The sequence below is a fragment of the Marmota monax genome, unplaced genomic scaffold, assembly GCF_021218885.2.
Source record: "Marmota monax isolate L192 unplaced genomic scaffold, Marmota_monax_Labrador192_F-V1.1 WCK01_AAM20220418_F8-fsc00041, whole genome shotgun sequence".
In the NCBI taxonomy this organism is placed as follows: Eukaryota; Metazoa; Chordata; class Mammalia; order Rodentia; family Sciuridae; genus Marmota; species Marmota monax.
The window spans coordinates 15374896-15394872 of NW_026695238.1; the positions used below are offsets into that span (position 1 = coordinate 15374896).

At 47.5% G+C, this 19977-nt stretch overlaps 1 protein-coding gene across 3 annotated transcripts in view; it reads left to right on the forward strand.

Moving 5' to 3' along the window:
- The window catches only part of Sag (S-antigen visual arrestin), a 33573-nt gene extending 20713 nt beyond the window's left edge, over positions 1-12860 (forward strand). Inside the window, exons 10-15 of one of the 3 annotated variants that reach the window (XM_046439694.2) lie at positions 1948-2085; positions 5096-5173; positions 7112-7135; positions 9198-9253; positions 12053-12062; positions 12628-12860. In XM_046439694.2, the coding sequence (XP_046295650.1) occupies positions 1948-2085; positions 5096-5173; positions 7112-7135; positions 9198-9253; positions 12053-12062; positions 12628-12730 (409 nt within the window). In that variant the 3' untranslated portion in view covers positions 12731-12860. The remainder of the gene's footprint in view (positions 1-1947; positions 2086-5095; positions 5174-7111; positions 7136-9197; positions 9254-12052; positions 12063-12627) is intronic. The other 2 variants (XM_046439696.2, XM_046439697.2) reach the window with 2 other exon arrangements.
- The last annotated feature ends 7117 nt before the right edge of the window (positions 12861-19977 follow it).

Consider the following 19977-nt stretch of genomic DNA (forward strand, 5'->3'; position numbering starts at 1 on the left):
AATTTGCAATCCTCCTATTTTAGCCTCCCTAGTGGCTAGGATTATAGGTATGCACCATTGAGCCCAGAAACATTTAATACACATGTTGCAGGGGTATTTCTCACCCCAGAAGGTCTTTTCCACTTTATCTAGTTGGCATGTTCTAAACATCACTGAATGTAGAAAACATTACCAGGGTCAAAGGAAGGTTGGGGTGGAGAGGAGGGGTTGTTGGTGAGGAAAGATAAACTGATTCACTAAGATAATATTGCACAATATTTAAAAGGCAACTTTAGGATAAACTATTACTCAAAACAAATTCATCCTTAAGTTTAAATATAGGCCTTCAGTGGAGGGAAGCAGGAAAGAACCACAACTCCTTAGCTGACTTCTTAATGCCAGGCCTAGGGTCTGTCCCACATTTTGGGCATATCCTTGCCATCCTTGGGGTCTGGGGAGTCTTAGCCCCAGCTGGCCTTTTGGCAGATGCTCAGAAAAAAACCAGGCAAATAGTCCTGACTGAGTTTTTAACTATATACCCTGTTATCTAGCCTACTTTTAAGTCTTTTCGTCAAATGAATCTCAGGAGACTGAAAACCATTCTAAGATCCTCCCAAGGGTGGGGGAGGGAGATTGGAAGCTGGGTCAGATCGTGTTAGTGGGTCTTAGGCTAGAGGCCACTCAGAAGGCTGTAGAGCATGAGCCACTGTGCCAGACCCTGGGACTCCAGTGGGAAGGTTTCCTCAAGCCAGGTCGTACCTGATTTTCAATCTGTTGCCTGCCATTGAGTACCAGGTCCTGAAGGCCCTGGAAGTCGCCTTAAGGTCTTGCCACAGTCCTTTGGCAAGCTGTGATTCAGGAAAGGCCATCATGCAGCCCAGTCTCAGGGCCCCCTTTCTATTTCTGTCACTTTTACAATAATGCAAAGTCCATTTTTATCAATGCCACTGCCCAAATCTAATTCATTTGATAGATTGCCCCAAGACCTAGGTGGGAGGACATGGGCCATCCTGGGCTCATACAAAATTCTATGAAGAGCTTCCTATATCCACCAGAGGCAGGATCCATCACAGTTGCTTTAAACTCCCCAGTGAGCTCAAATAGGGGAACCCTTCTGTGGGAGGCATTTCGGGCTCCAGCTGTCTTGGAACACTCTTGGGAAGTAGTCCTGATGCCAGCTCCCAGGCAGTGTTTTCAGGTCACACCCTGCCTTCCTCTGGCTGGTACCAGGATGCAGGGCGTGTTGCTGGCACGCAGGGCTCTGCAGCCTAAGGCTGCGACTGTGTGGCTGTTGAGTACAGGGTTGGCAGAGCACAAGATAAGAGGTGTACAGACAGCCCTCACCAAGGCCTGGTGCCCAGCACGTGAACAGCAGAGTTGGTTCTGCAGCCTCAGATGCTGCTTTGTGATCTTGGTGATGCTGTGTCCCAAGCACAACCCCAGATCGGCCTCTTGGCACAGGGTTCCTGCCATCTGTCAGATGCTGGGGAACTCAGAGCTCAGTTGATGACCCAGAAGACCAAGTAGAGGAAAAGTGTGTGCTGCTTTGGACCTGAATCAGCTTGGTCTGTGTGGCCACTGATGGAGGCCCCTTCCTTACCCTGCTCACCATCCCACCATCAGTCTCCTGGTGACAGATTTTGGCAACAAGGACCTTTCCCACCTGGGCTTATTGACACTGCTCTGATGGCTCTGCTGCATACTGTGGGGTTCATAGAGCCTTAGGAGACTGGCTGGGGTCTCTGACCTGGGACCCGTTTGTCTTATTTAGAAATTCAGCAATTCAGAGCAGGTTGGGAGGTCTGAGGCAATGTCCTGATATTGCTGCCAACCCACTTTGCAATTTCACTAACAATATGCTCCTCTTCCCAGTAAGTGGATAGGGAATTTGGATCCTGGAAATGCTGGATGACAAATAGGGTCTGGTCGGGTTGATGGTGACTCTCCTCTATGTTGTTCTTCTTCCAGAGAAAAAGTGTTACCTAATAACACTTTTACCAAGACCCTGACATTGGTGCCCTTGTTGGCTAACAATCGAGAAAGAAGAGGCATTGCTCTGGATGGGAAGATCAAGCATGAGGACACAAACCTCGCCTCCAGCACCATGTGAGTCCTTGCTACTGCATGAAAGTCGTGTTGGTGCCAGCTGGTGCAGGTCTGTCCCCCGGGCTCAAGGTGTGCATGACAGGCTAGCTGGCATTAATGGTAGAGAGTGCAGGTCTCATAGGCCCAAATGAGGCTCCTTCTCCTATCTGGAACAAGGCGGTGATCATATTGGTGGACCCTGGACACAGCCTTGGGTACCCCCAGCTCCACTGCATACTCTGGGTGGCTCTGGGCAAATGACTTGAGCTCTCTGAGAACCTGTTTTCTTGTCTCTCAGTGGAGGGGGGAGGGTGATAAGAGTCCCAATCTCACAGAGTGGTGATAAGGACTGACACAAGCTGCATGCAGCATGGAGCCCAGCACTCAGAAGGCGCCTGAGCAATGTCAGCTGCTAGTTTCCTAAAGCGTCATTAGCTGGTGCACTGTCCTAAGCATACAACTGAGCCATGCAGCTGGCTGTGCTCATCCACTTATTTCCTCTGGGAAAGGTGAAAAGTGGGATCCCGAGGGCTGCAGAAGTCAATGAGCTTTATAGGAAAATAAGCACTGTTTACAGGCATGGTGGCGCCTGCCCGTAATCCCAGCTGCTCTAAGCCTGAGGCAGGAAGGTCTAAATCTGGGCCAGCCTGGGCAACTTAGCAAGACCTTGTCTCAAAATAAAAAATAAAAAAAGGACTGGTATGTAACTCAATGGTAGAGTGTCCCTGAGTTCATTTCTAGCACTAAAAGAAAGGGGGGAGGGAAGGGAGGAAGGAAGATCCACTCGCTGGATTTAGGCAACAGATCTAGAAAAAACTGTACAGTGAAGGCTCAGAAGTCAACACTGCTGCTCTCCTAGCCACCCTTTTGGGCTTCTGTTTCTGGGAGTCTCTCTGTTGGAGGGCTCTGAGGGCTTGTGGTCAGAGCCATGCGCCAGCTCAAGACCCACTTCCTGCCCTCTCCCTGGGTGATGTGCTGGAGGGTCCCTCCATGGCCCCAGTAGGCTACTGACCAGAGAGTTGGTAAGGAGTGGACTTTGCTCTCCAGTTAACTGAGCTGCTGACCCTGGACAGGTCTCTCATTCTGGCTAATCTTATGGATAATTTCCTTATCCATAAAATGAGAATAAATACACCTTGCTCACAAGGCATGGAGAAATGTACATGTTTTAAATGACTCTGCAAACTATAAAACATGTTTATGATATGGCGTGCCATTGTCCATAACATGACTGTCGTGCCCTTGAGGAAGCAGATCTGTGGTGTCAGTTTCTCTGTTATTCTTGCCTTGTGAACATGCTCCAGAATCTAATTCAGTAATTTGGCAACTCACTCACAGAAAATCCTTTGACAGTGAGAATACTCACTGACCCCACTGTTGGCCTTACAGAATGTGAGTCTACCAAGCCATGGGTTCATGCAAGTCAGATAGGTCAACTTCTGGTCTGTTGGCATCACCTTGGAGGCGGCAGGGCGAGAGCTTGCAGGGTATTCTCGGGCCTGTGACAAAGTACGTTCTCTTCCTTGGGTGTTTGGCCTTATTTAACATGAGGTCAAGAGCCAATCCCAGCAGAAGTGTGGAGTTTCAAGCTTACACCCTCTTTTATACCCTTTGGTGGCAACCCCTCTCTGCTGAGTAGGTGACCCTCTCCACAATTCCAGGTAAAGAGGCTTCTCTGGGGATCAGTGTGGTCGTGGGTGCACATGTTCCTGGGCCAGATTTTGGTCTCTGGGCTAGAACTTTCAGGGCCATATCCCAGATCCCAGAGCTGTCAACGCAATCTCCCCTGCCCTCAATCCCCTGCCTTCAGGGTCCTCCATCATGATCTCTATCATTATTCACATTATTTTAGTTAGTATTTCATGATAAATTTTTTTATACTGGAAATTTAACCCAAGGGCACATAACCTCTTAGCCACATCCTCTGTCGTTTTTAAATATTTTATTTTGAGACAGGTTCTCACTAAATTGCTTAGGGACTTGCTAAATTGCTGAGGCTGGCTTTGAACTCAAGACTTCTGCTGCAGCCTCCTGAGCCGCTGGGATCACAGGTCTGCACCACTGAGTCCAGCTCATGATAATTTGCATGCCTTAATTCCTGTTATTGGACATCCTGAAATACTTAAGTCTTCTTCATTGGGTCGTGTGAGATAAAAACCTGTGATAAAATTTCCACTGTGGTGTGTATCAGATAACAGGAATTCCACGCATGTTAGGAGATTTGGAGTGAAGTTTCTGTCAAGGAAAGTCACACCTCACCCTCTTTGGGGCACATCTCATGCACCTCATTCACTCACTTAAACATTCACTGCTAGGCACATACTGGGTGCCGGTGGGGCAGGGTCCAGATCAGTCACAATTCCTGTGATCAGGGCTACAATAGAGTATCCACGTGTCTTTCCCATGAGCAGAGCACAGAGGAGCGAGTCCCAATGCTCCCTGGCAGTGTCTGGGAAGGCTTCCCAAAGGAGGGGAACTATAACTTGGGGTCTTAGGGGACAAGAGAGGAGAAGGAAGGCATTCTGGGGCAGGCTTGTAGTTGGCAAGGCTGGCGCAAGGCAGGATCAGGCAGTGGGGCAGTGGGTAGGAGACGGCAGAGGCATCTCCCCGAAAAACTGAACCTGAAAGATTTCTCAGGCTACAGAGAAGCTGGAAAGCTCAGTTAAGGAGCCTGGCATGTGGGAGACCATTACAGAGACAGATACCCAGGCAGGGAAAGCCCATGGGAGGACTCTATGCCTGCCCTGCTGAGATGGTGGAGCAGGCTGGGGAGAGGCTGGATGACCAGGGTACAGAGGAGGGGAGGAAGTACGCTCCTCCCTCTGTGGACTGCAGGAGTAGGAGACGCAGGCATCCCTGCACCCCTTCACGTGTATGTGCAGTCCTTGGACTCAGGCTGGCCTGGGCCAGTTCACCAGTTCCCGAGAAGCAGCCTCCAGATGAGTGGCCCTGGTTGGAGGAGCAAGAATCCCCTCACAGGCTGTGCCTCCTGCTGCCTCCTCACCCTCCGCTCTTCCTTTCTATTGGGCAGCCTTAAAGAGGGCATGGACCGCACCATCATGGGCATCCTGGTGTCTTACCAGATCAAGGTGAAGCTCACCGTGTCAGGGTAAGTGCCGGCACTTGGCCTGCTCCCTCTTGGCCTGGGACTGCTCTTTCCTGAAGGACTAACAGGCAGACAGCGGCCGGAGGCAGAGCCTAATGGCTCCTGTGCTGGCCTGGGTTGCATTCTATTTGTCCCTGGAAAAGAAGGTTGTGAAATACTGCACTGTTCGTACCCTGGGCCAAAACAGCTTGCACCTGCACACCACCTAGGTAGAGCGCTGTAGAGTGCTAGAGAGCGGAAAGAGAATCAGTTTCATGTTACATTGTACTTCAGAAAGAACAATGGCTGCCCAGTGGACTCCCAGTGACCTTCATCTGTTTGCATCTTGGGAGGCATCTGCCCACCAAGGAGGGACTGCATCTTCCCTCCCCTAACATGGAATCACAGAATTGGGAGGCTCCTTTTCATACAAGAGTGCTGACATCTCTAAAGAAACTATTCATTCTATTTTAATGAAACTGATTTTTCCTTGTCTTTAATCTCACCAAAAGGAAACAAAAACAAAAACACCTTGGCTTCTCATTTCCCTTTCAAATTCCACAGCCAAAGTCTCTATTCTGATCACAGGCAGATCCTGAATATGTCCCAGGGTCCTGGGTAGGTAAAGAGTTCTCCAAATTTTGCTTGGGGCCACAAAGAACACAGGTCTATTTTAGGTATTTTGTTAGCACAAAGTTTCCATTTGTTGTGTTTTTTTGAAGTGGATAGTGCTTTCTTTTCTTTTTCTTTAATATTTTTTAAGTTGTTGATAGACCTTTATTTATTTATATGTGGTGCTGAGAATTGAACCCAGTGCCTCACACATGCCAGGCAAGTACGCCACTGCTGAGCCCCAGCCCCAGCCCTGGATAGTGCTTTCTTTTCTTTCCTTTGTGAGGATCTAGAACCAGGTGGAGTTTCCCTTAGCAGTCCAGAAAAGCAAATTCAGGTAGTCCTCCTATCCTCAAGTTTCATATTGGTGACTTCAACCATCTGCAGATTGAAAATATTTTTTAAAAACTGCATATGTGGGGGCTAGAGCTGTGGCTCAGCAGTGGAGTGCTTGCCTTGCACGTGCAAGGCCCTGGGTTCGATCCTCAGCACCACATAAAAATAAATAAACAATATAAAGGTATTGTGTTCATCTACAACTAAAAAAGGTACTAAAAAAAAAAAAAGAACTGCACATGTGGGGCTGGGATTGTGGCTTAGAAGTAGAGTGCTTGAATTGTAATGCAAAATAAAAATATATATATTTGTAAATGAAAAAAAAAAAAGAAGTAGAGTGCTTGCCTGGCACGTGCAAGGCCCTGGGTTCGATCCTCAGCACCACATAAAAATAAATAAATAAAATAAAGGTATTGTGTCCAACTACAACTAAAAAATAATTATTAAAAAAAAAAAGAGTTCTTAAAAAAACCCTGCATATGTGCTGACTGTATAGACGTTCCCCTTGTTATCCCCTAAATGATAAAGTCTAATAACTATTTATACAGCATTTACATTGTATTGGTGATTTAAGTCATCTCTAGATGATTTTGAACGTATGGGCGAATGGGTGAAGGTGCTATGCAAACACCACGTCATTTTAAATAAGAGACTTGAACATTGAAGTTTCAGTATCCCCAGTGGGTCCTGAAACCAGTCATGCCCACTATCCCACCTTGCAGATATAAAAGGCTAGAGCAACTCTAAGGTGTTCTCATAGAGACCTCTATGATTCTGTGGCTTATTCTTGACCCTAAGTTATTCTTCTTGACCCTAAATGATCCTCTTGAGAAAAAGAGTCACAGTAGGGAGGAGGACGCTGAATATTAAGGAATGAAAGACCCTGGAAGTGGGGAATGTGGGCAAGGAACCTGAGAACCGAGTCAGGTCTTGCCTCTGAATAATGGGATGTGAAGTCATATTGCCACTGGGGACAGTCACCACAGCCATTTGTTTTTGTTTTGTGTTTCCTAGCTTTCTGGGAGAACTCACCTCCAGGTAAGTCTCTTCTCCTCCCTTTCCACTTGATTCGCAGGACGCCAAGGACAATAAGCCTTTTTTTTTTTTGGTACCAGAGATTGAACCCAGGGGTACTTAACCACTGAACCTCATCCTCAGCCCTTTTTCTATTTTGAGACAGGGTCTCACTGAGTTGCTTAGGGCCTCACTAAGTTGCTGAGGCTGGCTTTGAACTCATGATCCTCCTGCCTCAGTCTCCCAAATTGCTGGGATTACAGGGTACACCACTGTGTCCAGTAAGCCCTTCCTCTTAAGAGGAACTGAAGAAGCTGGTCTCTGGGCAGCTCTACTCATATGTTAGAAGTGATGCTGCTGCCTCTGGAGCATCATGCAGTGCTTAGCTCACTAGTGTGTGTCTGGGGTGACAAGTAGGTCTACACCTCACAAAGAGACTCCTCCAGAAAGTCCACATACTCCGCATAGCTATCTAGCTGTCTTCTGCACCTGTATGCAGTGCAAGACATGAATTATACCATTTTAACCACTTTAAAGTGCACAATTCAGCAGCATTAAGTAGTTTTACAATGTTATAAAACCACCACCACTATCTAGGTCCAGAATATTTTTGCTATCTGAAAGGGAAACCTAGTACAAATTAAGTAATCACTCCTGTTTCCCCTCCCACAGCCTCTGGCAGCTACTAATCTGCTTGCCAGTGTTAACTATCCTGGATATTGCCTATAAATGGCATTGTATAATAAGGAGCCTTTTTGATTGACTTTTATCATTGGCGTAATGTTTTCAAGGATCATCTGTGTTGTAGCATGAACTAATACAGTACTTTATTCCTTTTTATGGCTGAGTAATATTCCACTGTATGGATATACCACATTATGCATATTTTGGGGGGATTGTTTCTACCTTTTGATAATTGTGAATGGTGACAGCTTCCTTTTAAGTCATGCACAAAGAAGGAACAAATTTGAGTCAGGTGTGGTGGTGCACTCCTGTAATCCCAGTGATTTCCTCCCCCTGAGTCAGGAGGTTTGCAGGTTCAAGATCAGCCTCAGCAACTTAGACCCTGTCTTAAAAAAGGCAGTGGGGGTGGGGGGATGGGGAGATGGGGACCTAGCTCATTGGTAAAGCATTCCTGAGTTCAATTCCCAGTACCAAAAAGAAAAAAAATTAGAAATATTTGAGTCAGCATTGACTTGACATGGTTTTTTACCCCAATTCTTATCATCTTCATCTCTTATCTAGAACCCAGGTCACACCCGTTTCTTTTAGATCCTATCTGTACCTGTGTTATTTAAACAAATGTGCTTGGCCCAGAGGTCAGCCCTGGGCAGGAAGCAGGGGGCCCTAGAATGCAAGGAGGAGCCTGTTTTCTCACCTCTCTCCTCATCTTTCTGTTCTCCCTTTCTCTGAATCTCTCTTTCGTCCTCCTTCCTGACTCCTTTCCTTCCTTCTTTTTGGTATAAATTCCAAGTCGCCCCAAAGTCCTCTAACTTTTGGAGTTCAGCAGACTGTTGTGCTCTCTGTGCCCACCCTTGACACACCAGCCTCACACAGGTTTTAACACATTCAGGATGTTGCACCTTGTTGCAAAGACTATTTTAAAATCCATCCTCCCTCAGAATTGCGAGTTCAAGGCCAGCCTCAACAACTTAGCAAGGCCTGAGCAACTTAGTGAGACCTTGTCTCAAAATAAAAATTATAAAGGGTTGGGATGTGGCTCGGTGGTTAAGCACCCCTGGGTTCAGTCCCGACTACCAAAACCCCAAAACAACAACGACAAAATCTACTCTGTCCTTCCTGTCGGATTTTGCCTCTTCTCCTCCCATAACATATGTCACTACATCTAGTAAGCAGCACAGGGAACTTGGAACACTGGTTGCCCAGCCATGCCTGAGTGAAGTTCCTGGACCACATTCCAGGGAATGCATTGCAAAATCTCACTTGACTATATTCTGATTTCTGTTTTGCTTTGAGTTCTGCTAAATTATCTTTCAGCTTGGGCCTGGGGATATTTTATGAAGCCACTAACCTTGTGTGTGTGTGTGTGTGTATCTACTAACCAGCCTACATTCTTTTTTTCTAGCGAAGTGGCCACTGAGGTACCATTCCGTCTCATGCACCCCCAGCCTGAGGACCCAGGTTAGTTGCGCCATTGTCCAGGCTGTCTCGAGCTCTTCTCCCCTGGTAGACTTATTGGTACTCATTCCTTGTCTTTCTTGACTGCACCTCTGAGTAGGGGGGTTACCAGGTGACATCCACAAGGTGACTGGGCTAGCCCAGAAGAAAGCACTCACCTGTTTACCCCCTGGAGCCTGTGTGAAGGATGTAATGGAAAACCCCAGAATCTCTGCTGTCAATAGACCTAGATTTAGATTTTAGGATGATTTAGTTTGAGAGCCCAAGGCTTTTGCATTTCATTTGGAAACAAAAGGCCTAATGTATCATTTGGAAGCATTCATAGGCATCATGATGAGAATACAGAAAAGACTAGAAAAGAGGGTCAGGCTGGGATCCTCACATCTTGGCTCATTTGACTTATAAATCCATTGGCTCTTGATGGATGTCAAGTGAAGGATAGTGTACAACTCTGTGTTTAACATCAGCCTTGTTGAACTGTCACTGTAAAGAGAACTGGATGATATGGAGTTAGATCTCAAGGAAGTTCTTTTAAGAAAAGCTCAATGAGCTGGGCGCAGTGGCACATTCCTGTGATCCTAGTGGCTTGGGAGGCTGAGGCAGGAAGATGGTGAGTTCAGAGCTAGCCTCAGCAACTTTGCAAGATCCTAAGCAAGTCAGCAAGACCCTGTCTCTAATAAAATACAAAAAAGGGCAGGTGATGTGGTTCAGTGGTTAAGTACCCCTGGGTTCAATTCCTGGTACCAAAAAAAAAAAAAAAAGCTCAATGAGGGGTCAGTGGTAGAGCATGTACTTAGCAAGCATGGGGCCCAGGGTTTTGTTCCAAGTGTTGGGAAAAAAAAGTAAATGAGGCAGCAGAATTAATCCAGGTGCATCTTAGAAACTCCAAGGAAAAATTCTCCCCTATATAATTAGGCAGGTTGATAGAAAAATCAACCAGTTTGAGAATTCTCCATAGTTATAATAATAAAGACTTTTAAGTAAAAGTGGTATAAACCAGCAGGGTTTCTTTTCCTCGTATTTGACAAATAGTTTTTCTATGTTGAAAATGAGGGGTATTTACCCATTAAAATGAGTTCTCATATTCATTTTAGGTTTTGGCTCAAAATATTTTGTCTCAAAATATCTTTTCCAAATATTTTAGATTCAAACTCTCTATGCACATTGGCAAAAGCTTCTGGTTAAATAGTTAATCTTACATTTTTGATTCACTTATGCTTGTATCATAAAAATGGTCTTTATTTTTTACATTTATTTGGGAGTAATTAGGACTTTAAGCCGGGAAAACACAGATTCAGTCTTGAAAATGTGGTCCCAATCTTCAATTGTTCTTTTAAGGACATTCAAATGATAACCACCCAAAGAGCTTTAGGCAGACTTTGTGAGTTAATTTTTTGTTAAAGAACTTTTAAGCAAAAAAAACAGGAGCAAATGGCATGGGCCCCTTTTCCATCTTGGGGAAAGCCTTGATCGATTCCTTTGCTGCTGAAGAGTTACTCTTCCTTCCCATGTATCATTTTGATGTTTCTGTTGCTATGGCCCTTACATTGGACATCTCACAGTGTCAGGACAAAACAATAAAATCTTTTGTCCTCTGAGATTTTGGAGGCAAGAATTAGGACAAATCATCCTGTGGTTACAAAACTCTGATTTCCTGAGACCTAAGAGTGACCAAATCTCATGGCTCTCATTTTCTGCCTAGTTCCTGACTCCCTGAGTAGAGGTGGTAGAGTCTAAGCAGAGAAAGCATGATTTATAGATAGGCCTTGCCAGAGCCAGGGGCCAAGCAATTTGTACCTAGCAAGTGCTGAAGAAGTAAAAGTGTTTTTATTGTCTGCTGCCAAGAGCATCCACCAAACCCCAGAGTGTTGATTGGATCCGTCCTGTTGACTGCCTTTTCAGGGATGAGGGTCCCAGTTAGTGGGTTTTACTGCTCAGCACTGTAGGGCTCCAGGGTATTCTTGTCAGGGAAAAGTTTGATGAGTTAAGCTCTCTTTGGGTCTCTGTGCTCAGTGGTTCTCACAGATATTCCCTCCTGTACTGGCTTCTAGGTAGGCCTGAGACACAAAAGCATAAGTTCACCATCAAACCACTGCTTCCCAGTTTCTGAAGCTCTTTAACTGCACCAGAACTTTATTAGGTGACCAGAAAACTAAAAAAGAACAAAGCATACTCAAATGGTTAGCAACTCATCTGGGGATATGAAACACATGGAAACCTAACCTGACCCCAGAAGATCAAACTGAGGCATGAGGGGGTGGTCCTCAGGTGTTAGTGCACACCCTTACCCAGGGTGCTGGTATACATCATCCCCGAGAGCCCGATGGGCTGGTGCCTGGAGCTGCATGGTCAGTCTCCATGTGACTCTGACCTCAATGGGGTCCAAAGGACACTTAAGGAGAAATACTTTGAAAAGAGGAGTGACATACAAAGGGTGGGGACAATCAGGGAAGAGGTCCAAAGGTGAGATTATGGCAGTTTCAGGCACCCTGTAAAAAAAGTGATGGTGGGCTGGGGCGTGGCTTAGAGGAAGAGCTCTTATCTAGCTTGTATGAGGCCCTTGGTTCCATCAGTGCCCTCAAAAATCAAAGGCAAAACCAAAAGAGAGTGATGGCTAAAGATGCAGACAGAAAGGCTAAGAACAGAAGTCACACCCAGCCACCAAGAAAGACGCCTTCAGAACTTACTACCCCTCAAACTGCTCAGCTGAAAGGGGAGACAGTCCAGGCGCTTGATGTGGAATTGATTTTAACCTCTTCTTCTCTCTGCTCTCTCCCTCTCTCCTTCCTTCTGGGCTCACAGCAAAGGAAAGGTAAGCCACCAATCTCTGCTCTGTTTCTCTGACCTGTGACTCCTCCTCCTGCATAGACCCCTCTTGGGGTCTCTGTGCCCTTCCCTTGTGTCCTCTAGCTCCCAAGGGCTATGCTTGTGGGCTCTCTTCTTTTCTCCTTTTTGTTAAAGAACTTTTAAACAGGCTGGGTGCCTTGGCACACGCCTATAATCCCAGCAGCTCAGGAGGCGGAAGCAGGAAGGTCCAGAGTTCAAAGCCAGCCTCAGCAATTTAGCAAGGCGCTAAGTAACTCAGTAAGACCCTGTTACTAATAAAATACAAAATAGGGCTGGGGATGTGGCTCAGTGGTCAAGTATCCCCTGAGTTCAATCCCTGGTACCCCCCACCAAAAAAAAAAAATCTTTTAAACAAACAACAACAACAAAAAAAAAAAATGAGGAAAATGGCATGGGCCCCTGTTCCATCCTGGGGAAAGCCTTGATTCATTCCTTTGCTGCCAAAAGAAGATCAAGGGTCTTGGTTCTCTTAAGATTTCATTCTCAGCTCTGAGAGGGCACTGAACAAGGTGTCTCTGTTTTCTTTTTAGTTTTCAGGATGCAAATTTGGTTTTTGAAGAGTTTGCTCGCCAAAATCTGAAAGATGGGGGAGACACTGAGGAAGGGAAGAAGGAGGCTGTCAATGATGAGTGAAAATATCGGCTCAGACTCCCGCGAGCGGCTGTAGTTCCTGGTGCCAGGAGCAAAGCCCCACAGTCAGCCCTTCAGTTGTGCTAGATAGGAAAGTCCGAGTTTCCTCCTGGAAATAAAGTGTGTCATGTGATCCCTGGTTGCAAGTGGGGTTGATTGACTGGGACTTTGAGCTTCTGACCCTGATGCAGAAGTTGCCGCCTTTAGCGCCCTGGCTCCTGAGGGGAAAGGGGCATCATCTAGAAGAAAGGCCAGCCACCACAGAATGGCTCAGCAGTGGCCACTGAGGGGAGAAGGTGTCTGGAAGTCAGTGTGCCACCCAGTGGGACCTGGGGTGTCCAGGAGGCTTTGGGTCCTGGTCTCTCTAACTTGTTTCTCTGGAAACATATGGTGAGAGATTTCTAATTGACCAATCCTAGCCCCAGGGTTCTTCTTAAAGAGGTTCCTGAAATTAATGGGGCAGAGAACAAGTTGGGCAAAAATACCCTTTGTTGCTGATTCCACTTTGGGGGTCAAGTCCCTGATCGAGCCCTGGATAGTTGGTTAAGTTTCTATTGAGTGTGAGCAACAAAATCAGATTTGTTTAGCTTTAGGGGCAAATGGAATGTAGTAGAAGGACCCTGGAGTGGCCAGGGAACTCAACTGAAGGAAGATCCTGAGCTCCCATTGCTGGGGTGGGCAGAGACCTGCCAAGCTCTGGGCGTTCATCCCAGGAGCTTGGGGACCTGCCATTTGCATGACAATTTATGTGACTCAGCACCACGAATTGAGCTCTGTGGTCCAGGTCCTGCTTTGTAGTTCCTGGGAAGGAGAATCTGATTGGCTCAAGGAGGCTGATCAAATCCCAATGCCAGTGACAGCAGAGCTTGGCCATGAGGATAGCTTTCTCCAGACAAATGGGTCCACTGTGAGCCACGTGGGCTTCCTGGGTGGACTGTGCTTCATTGAGGTGGGGCATAAAGAAGGAGGGGATGCTCTGAGTCAGGGAGGGAGATGGCCCTAAGGAGAGGAACATAATGGGGGTGCTTCTAGGGCACTTTCTGTGAAGGTTTGGCCCATGGCACCCACCAGCCTGGAGCCTAATGTGATGCCAGGGGGGATGAGCAGCTCTCCGGGCAGCCATGGGAAGACTTGGGGATGTGTAGCTCTGGGCTGTGCTTCTAGGGAGCAGGTAAAAGGGTTCTGGAGACTTCTCCACTGCTCAGCCCACTTGCTGAAGGCAAGGGTTGAGGGGAGAGTGTTATGTGTGAGGTGTACCATTGGGTTGGGTTTGGGGATCTAGTGCCACAGCAGAGGGTTGGATAGGGCCTGGGCTCCTGAGTGTGAAGACTTCCAATGCCTGAGGCTGTCCAATGGATTCCTGGCTGCTCTGTGTCTTGGGGCTTGGGATGGAGACGTGGAGGGCCTCTGGGGAACCTTTCATGGGTTCAAAGACAAAGCAAGGTTTGGACCTGCGTGCGACTTTGAGGCATCCTGGTATTGGCAGAGATGAGGATTCGTTTCTGGAACTATGCTACTATTGCTGTAGAAGACGAACGCTGTGGGTCAGGAGATCAGACAGTTTTCTTGTTTTTTTCTCCCAAACCGAGGGAACAGTGCATCATCAGACCAGCCCATGCTGCTCTCTCAGGTAACCAGACAAAGAGGCAATTACGATGGTATGCTCCTGTTCACCCCCCCCACCAAGTCCTCCCTTGCCTTTTGCCGCAAGCACACAGGTCTGTGTGCTTAGCTCCTGCTGGAGTTCTGGGCCAGCCAAGGGCTTTGGACTCCGCCCTGCACTGCCTGGTGAGGACCAGCCTGTTGGTTCCTGCATTGCTTGACCCCAGGACATCCTAAGTCAGGGTGGACGTTAATAGTCCTGACCTTTGGAACTGTGTGGGTGGAAAAGCCAGAGGGAGGGTTGGGTGGCCAATCCCTGGATACCAGAGGTCAGAACAGCCCTTGCCCTCCGAGTTGTTTTGGTGCCAAGATGTCCTGATATAGCCCTCCAGGTGCTGGTTTGCTATGACTCGCAGCTGGCCACCCTGGGGGAGTGGGGCAGGAAGTGAGCAGCTGGCTGACCTAGTAAGCCAGCACTCGGGATGTGGAACATTGGCTCTGCTCAGCCTCCACATTTGTGTTTGTGGAGTTGTCTCCACTGGCATGGAGGTTCCCCTGACTCCACCCCCAAGAGACAGGAAGTCTGTAGGCAGGTTGAGTATGTGGCCCAGGGACTGCAGGGAGGTGCAGTGCCAGAAACATATTCTGAAGGAGTTGAGGGTACTGCACAGAGAAAAGTTGGGGCTGAGAAATTGAGGCAAAAGTCTGGAGAACAGGCATTCCTGAATTTATTGAGTGCCTGGCTCGTGCCAGGCACTTTATGTAGGACATCTGATTGTAAAGCAGAAAAGGGTCATGAGGCCAGGAACCACAGAACAAGAATAAGGCACCAAAAGGAGTTTTATTGAGTGGGGGGGGGGCAGTGGCGCTCCAGACATGCAAAGTTCACCGATCCAGAAAGGGTAAGCAAGGCGAAACAATACCTATACAGGTCACTAGAGGTAGGAGGACCCTATATAGGTCACTAGGGGTAGGAGGCTCAGCGGAGTTTAGGGGCCCGGTTTAAGGGCTGGGTCTCTTTAGCGAGGTGGTGAAAAGTTCTGGCCCTTGGCCACCATGGGATGGGGAGGAGAAAGGGGAAGGGAGGGGAAAGGGAAGGGAAAGCTGCCTGCCAGACACTGATCATTCCAACATGCAGTTGGTCCTGCCACTGCCCCTTGTCAGATGAGGGGAAACTGAATTCAGGAGGTTAAGTACTTTACTCAAGGTTCCACAGTTAGAGAATCCAAGCTAAGACTTGAATTCTATTTCCCTGAGTCTATACCAGACCTTTGCCCACTGGGTGGTACTGAATGGGAGTAGGAGAGTTCAGAGGGTCAGAGAGAGAGAATTAGCATTTATGATTAAGCGATGACTGCCCTTGAATTCTTTGTTATCAACTGAATTTATGTGTGATAACAATTGCACTTTAGCCAGGTAGTGGTGGGGTGTGCCTATAATCCCAACTACTTGGGAGGCTGAGGCAGGAACATCTCAAGTTGAGGTCAGGCTTGGCAAGTTCAAGGCCAACCTGGGCAACTTACCAAAAACCATCTCAAAAAAAAAAAAAAAAAAAATGGCTGGGGAAGTAGCTCAGTGGTAAAGCATCCCTGGATTCAACCTCCAGTACTGAAAAAAAATTGTACATTCATGCAGTTAGGAATAATACAGAGAACTCTCACGAACCCCTATCCAATAGTGACATTTTGTAAAACTGTAGTAGTACAATATCACAACCACGGTTCTGACATTGGTACAACCCCCCTATCTGTTCAGATTGCCCCACATTTTTTTTTTTTTTTTAATGTGTACCGGGGATTGAACCCAGGGCACTTATGCCCCTTAAGCCAAGTCCACAGCCCTTTTATTTTTTGAGACAGGGATTCACAGAGTTGCTTAGGCCCTTGTTCAGTTGCTGAGGGTGGCTCTGAACCTGCAATCCTTTTGCCTCAGCCTCCAAGCCACTGGGATTATAGGCACGTGCTACCCATTTGGTTCAGATCTCCCCAATCTTATACTCCTGAGTGTATCAAGTTTTCTGTGGTTTTATCACATGTAGTTAACTTCTTTTTAGTATGTTTGTTTTCCTATTTCTTTAACATTTTTGGTTGTTTTCATCTTAGTTTAATTTCACAGTTTACTGATTTTAGGAGGCAGAATAGGTGGGAGATAGGTTTGGGCATGTTTGGAAATGGGTGGTGTGGTTTTAGGTTGTCACAATGTCTGGGGTCCCAGAGAAGCTATATGTCACATGCAGTGAAAAAATATTCCCCTGCAAGCATCAACCAGAACACTAACTAGTTCAGGGCAACAAGTTAACTCTTGCCAGGGAAGTATTGGACCTGAGCAGGGTTTGGGACGTTATCCCCACGTTTGCAGGTGGATGTGGGAACATTTTAACGTGAAGTGGTTCTTTCTGACAGGGTTGTACCTCTCTGCCAACATGTCACAAAGAAGGATTAGGCTGGATGTGAAGTGTGTTATTATTGCCACCTTGACATGCCCTCAAGGAAGGGTGAACCCAGGGCGCAGCATAATATTAGACATGATTCACAGCCTGACTCATTCAGTAAAGAGGCACCCAGGGGAGATGTGCTCGTCCCCTCTGGGGGAGGCGATGCAAAGCCCTTCCTGAGATCCCCAAGGGAACTGAACTGTGCATCCACCAGGGGAAACAAAAGGATTCTTCATGTGTCAAAGAAAATTCTCACCTTAGTTGGGTGGTGTGTTTTTAGGTTGTCACAATGTCTGGGGGCTTTTAGAACACAACATACTTCTTACCAAGACCAGTATTCTAAAATACACTTTTTATTTCAAATAGTTTTAGATACACAGAAAAGACAGTACAGAGATGCCACGTCCAGCTTTCCATATCATAACATCTTATATACTTTTGCCACACTGAATGATTCAACATTGATACACTATTAAACTAAAGCCCATACTTTGTTTAGATTTCTTAAGTTTTTACCTAATTTCCGTTTCCTGTTTCAGGATCCGGTCTAGGACCCTGCGTGATGTTTAGTTGTTACATCTTCTTGATCTCCTCTCAGCTGTGCCAATCTCCAACACTTCTTAGTTGCAGATAACTTCCTCCCTCCCTGGTCACTCACACTCACACTCATGCCCATGGCTTTTGCCTCTAAAATCGGAGAATTGTGGAACCCAGATGTCCCGAGCTTATTCTTCCTCATCCTAGGCTACTCTCTTCCAGTGACATTATATCCCCGAGAAAGCCCCACAGGGGAGGCACCCCAATTCCTCCTGCTCCCCCTTTTAACTGGATCAGTTGGTCCCTCCTCTTCTTCTGCTGTGTCTCTCCTGTCAGTTCAATCTCCATGACCACCACCTTGGTCCTGGCCACTCATCACTGACCTTTTAAATGCCCTTCCTGTTTCTAGTCTTTTCTCCTTTGCATCATTCTCTGCCCAGACATCTGTTTTCCAAAGTCCTTTGGTGGCTCCTGGCTCTGGTGCCCATGGGATGACATCCTAGTTACACAGCCTGGCAGAAGATGCAGGGGACCTTGCTGCCTTCGCCTGTCCCTCACCCTTTATCCAAGGTGCAACCCTGCTCAGGTCTGATGCTCCCCTGGCAAGAGTTAACTCTTTCTGTGTACATGTTGCACTTAATCTATATCTACTTTATGGTGCTGGGGATGGAAACCAGGGCTGGGAGAGAGCTCCATCCTTGAGCCCCAACCCTCTCACGATATTGTAGTCAGCTAACACAAAAGACCCAATCTGTGGGGAGGCCGAATTAGATCCAAGGCTACCTTAATATCACAGCCAATGTGGCTTCAGCAGCAGGAATCTGGAAGCTGTGAGGCTGCGCAGTCTAGGGCCTCGGGCCTCTTCCTTGGAGGCCTCTCCCCGTGTTTTTGCATGGTTGTCCTCATCTGTGTCAAAATTTCCTTTCCTTTTTTTTAATTTTTGGAATTGGAAGTCACATTCTGAGGGTCTGGGAGTTAGGACTTTCCCACATAAATTATAGAAGTATAAGACTCAGCCCATACTGTACCCCCTCTCCACTTTCTACCTATGAGATCCTGTAGGCTTCAGCTTCCTGAGGGAGCTACCATGCAGCTCTGTGGGTCTGGAAATCACTTGTTCTGGGTTCAAATCCTGCCTCTCTAGTACACCCTGGGAGAGAGATCTGAGCCTTCCACGTCTGGGTCGTCATCCCCAGAATGAGGCTGTCCCACTGGCTCTGTGGGGAACAGGGGAAGACAAGCAGCACTAGTCATGTCCTGTGTGTACCCAGGACTCAGGACTTGAGTGGTCACTATCCTTTTGAGCACAGAATTTTCTGGTGATAGAAGTGTTTTATATTTGTGCTGTCCTTTGTGATAGATATCACGTCACACATGGCTACTGAGCACTTAAAATGTGGCTAACGTGACTGAAGAACCAAAAGTTTAATTTTAATGAATTCTGACTACACACATGAGGCTGTAGTACAGGGTAGTGCAGCCTGGTGCAGCCTGGAACACCCAGGGTTCCTAGGCCTGTTCAGAGAATTTCTGTATCAAGCCCTGTCCTCGTTTTCTGGCTATGAGATCAATCTTGGCCTCCTCCCTGTGCCAGATGCTACCCTATGGCCTCTGGGATGCTAGGCTTGCTTGCCTCTGGAAGGCACTATCCAGTGACCCTTTGAAATGGTTAAGGGAACTCTTGGCAGACCCCTCTCCAAATGCCCTCTAGCAAGACACACAAATAGACAGCATTTCCTCCCAGGTGGTACCAAGTCCTTTCCACCTGGATGTCCCAATAGGCACCCAAACTTGTATGGTTTCATCTCCAACTGCACTTCCTCCTCTTCTTCCCCACTGAAGGGCAGTCCCAGAGGGCTCTTTCAGGGCTCCTCTGTTCCCTCCAGAGTCTGAGTCCACTTCTCTATTACACAGTCCCTCCCAATAGTCCAGGAGGCCACTTTACCCCCCATCACTACAAAGCCTGGATCTGAGGCCCCAGCTTTGTGATCCAGCCCCGCCCAGGTTTAAATCCCTCAGCGGCTTTCGGCTGCCCTCAGGCCTCAGCAAAAAGGCCAACCCCATTACCTGGTTTATAAAGACTTGTTTGTCCTGCCCACCCCAGGGGCTCTTAATGCCATTTTGTACCTCTAAGCTCAAGTTTTCTTTTTCAGGAAGATTCGTTCTTTCTGGCCTCTGGGCTTTTGCATAGATATGTTCTTTCTTTCTAGAATACGGTTACCTGTTTGGGATTCCTGCTCATTTTCTGTCTCTATCTCCTTAAACTTCTTTTTAACCAGAAAGCCTTCCAGATGGTAGTGAGCGTCCAGGAAGCGCCCTGTCGCAGCATCGCGGAGCCCGTCCGCACCTCTTCTCGGTGCAGGCAGGCGAGCATCCTCTCTCGGAACTGTCTAGCCGACACAGTGCGGGAGATCACTTAGAATTAAGGTGAAAGACGGGAAAGATTAAAAAGGAAGCGAACACAGAAGCAAAGACACACAAATTGTGTCCCTAGAAGAAAACCGACAGCAGCCGGGATGACAGGGGGTCCCAGCAGGGCCACCCAGCCGGGACTGGCAGGGGCCCGGGCGCGCCGCCGTCTGCGGCTGCGCGCGGGGGGGCGGGGCGGGGCTGAGGGCCGCCGGCCCCGCCCCTGCAGACCCCGCCCCGCCCCGCCCCGCCCCCCGCGGCGCGCGCG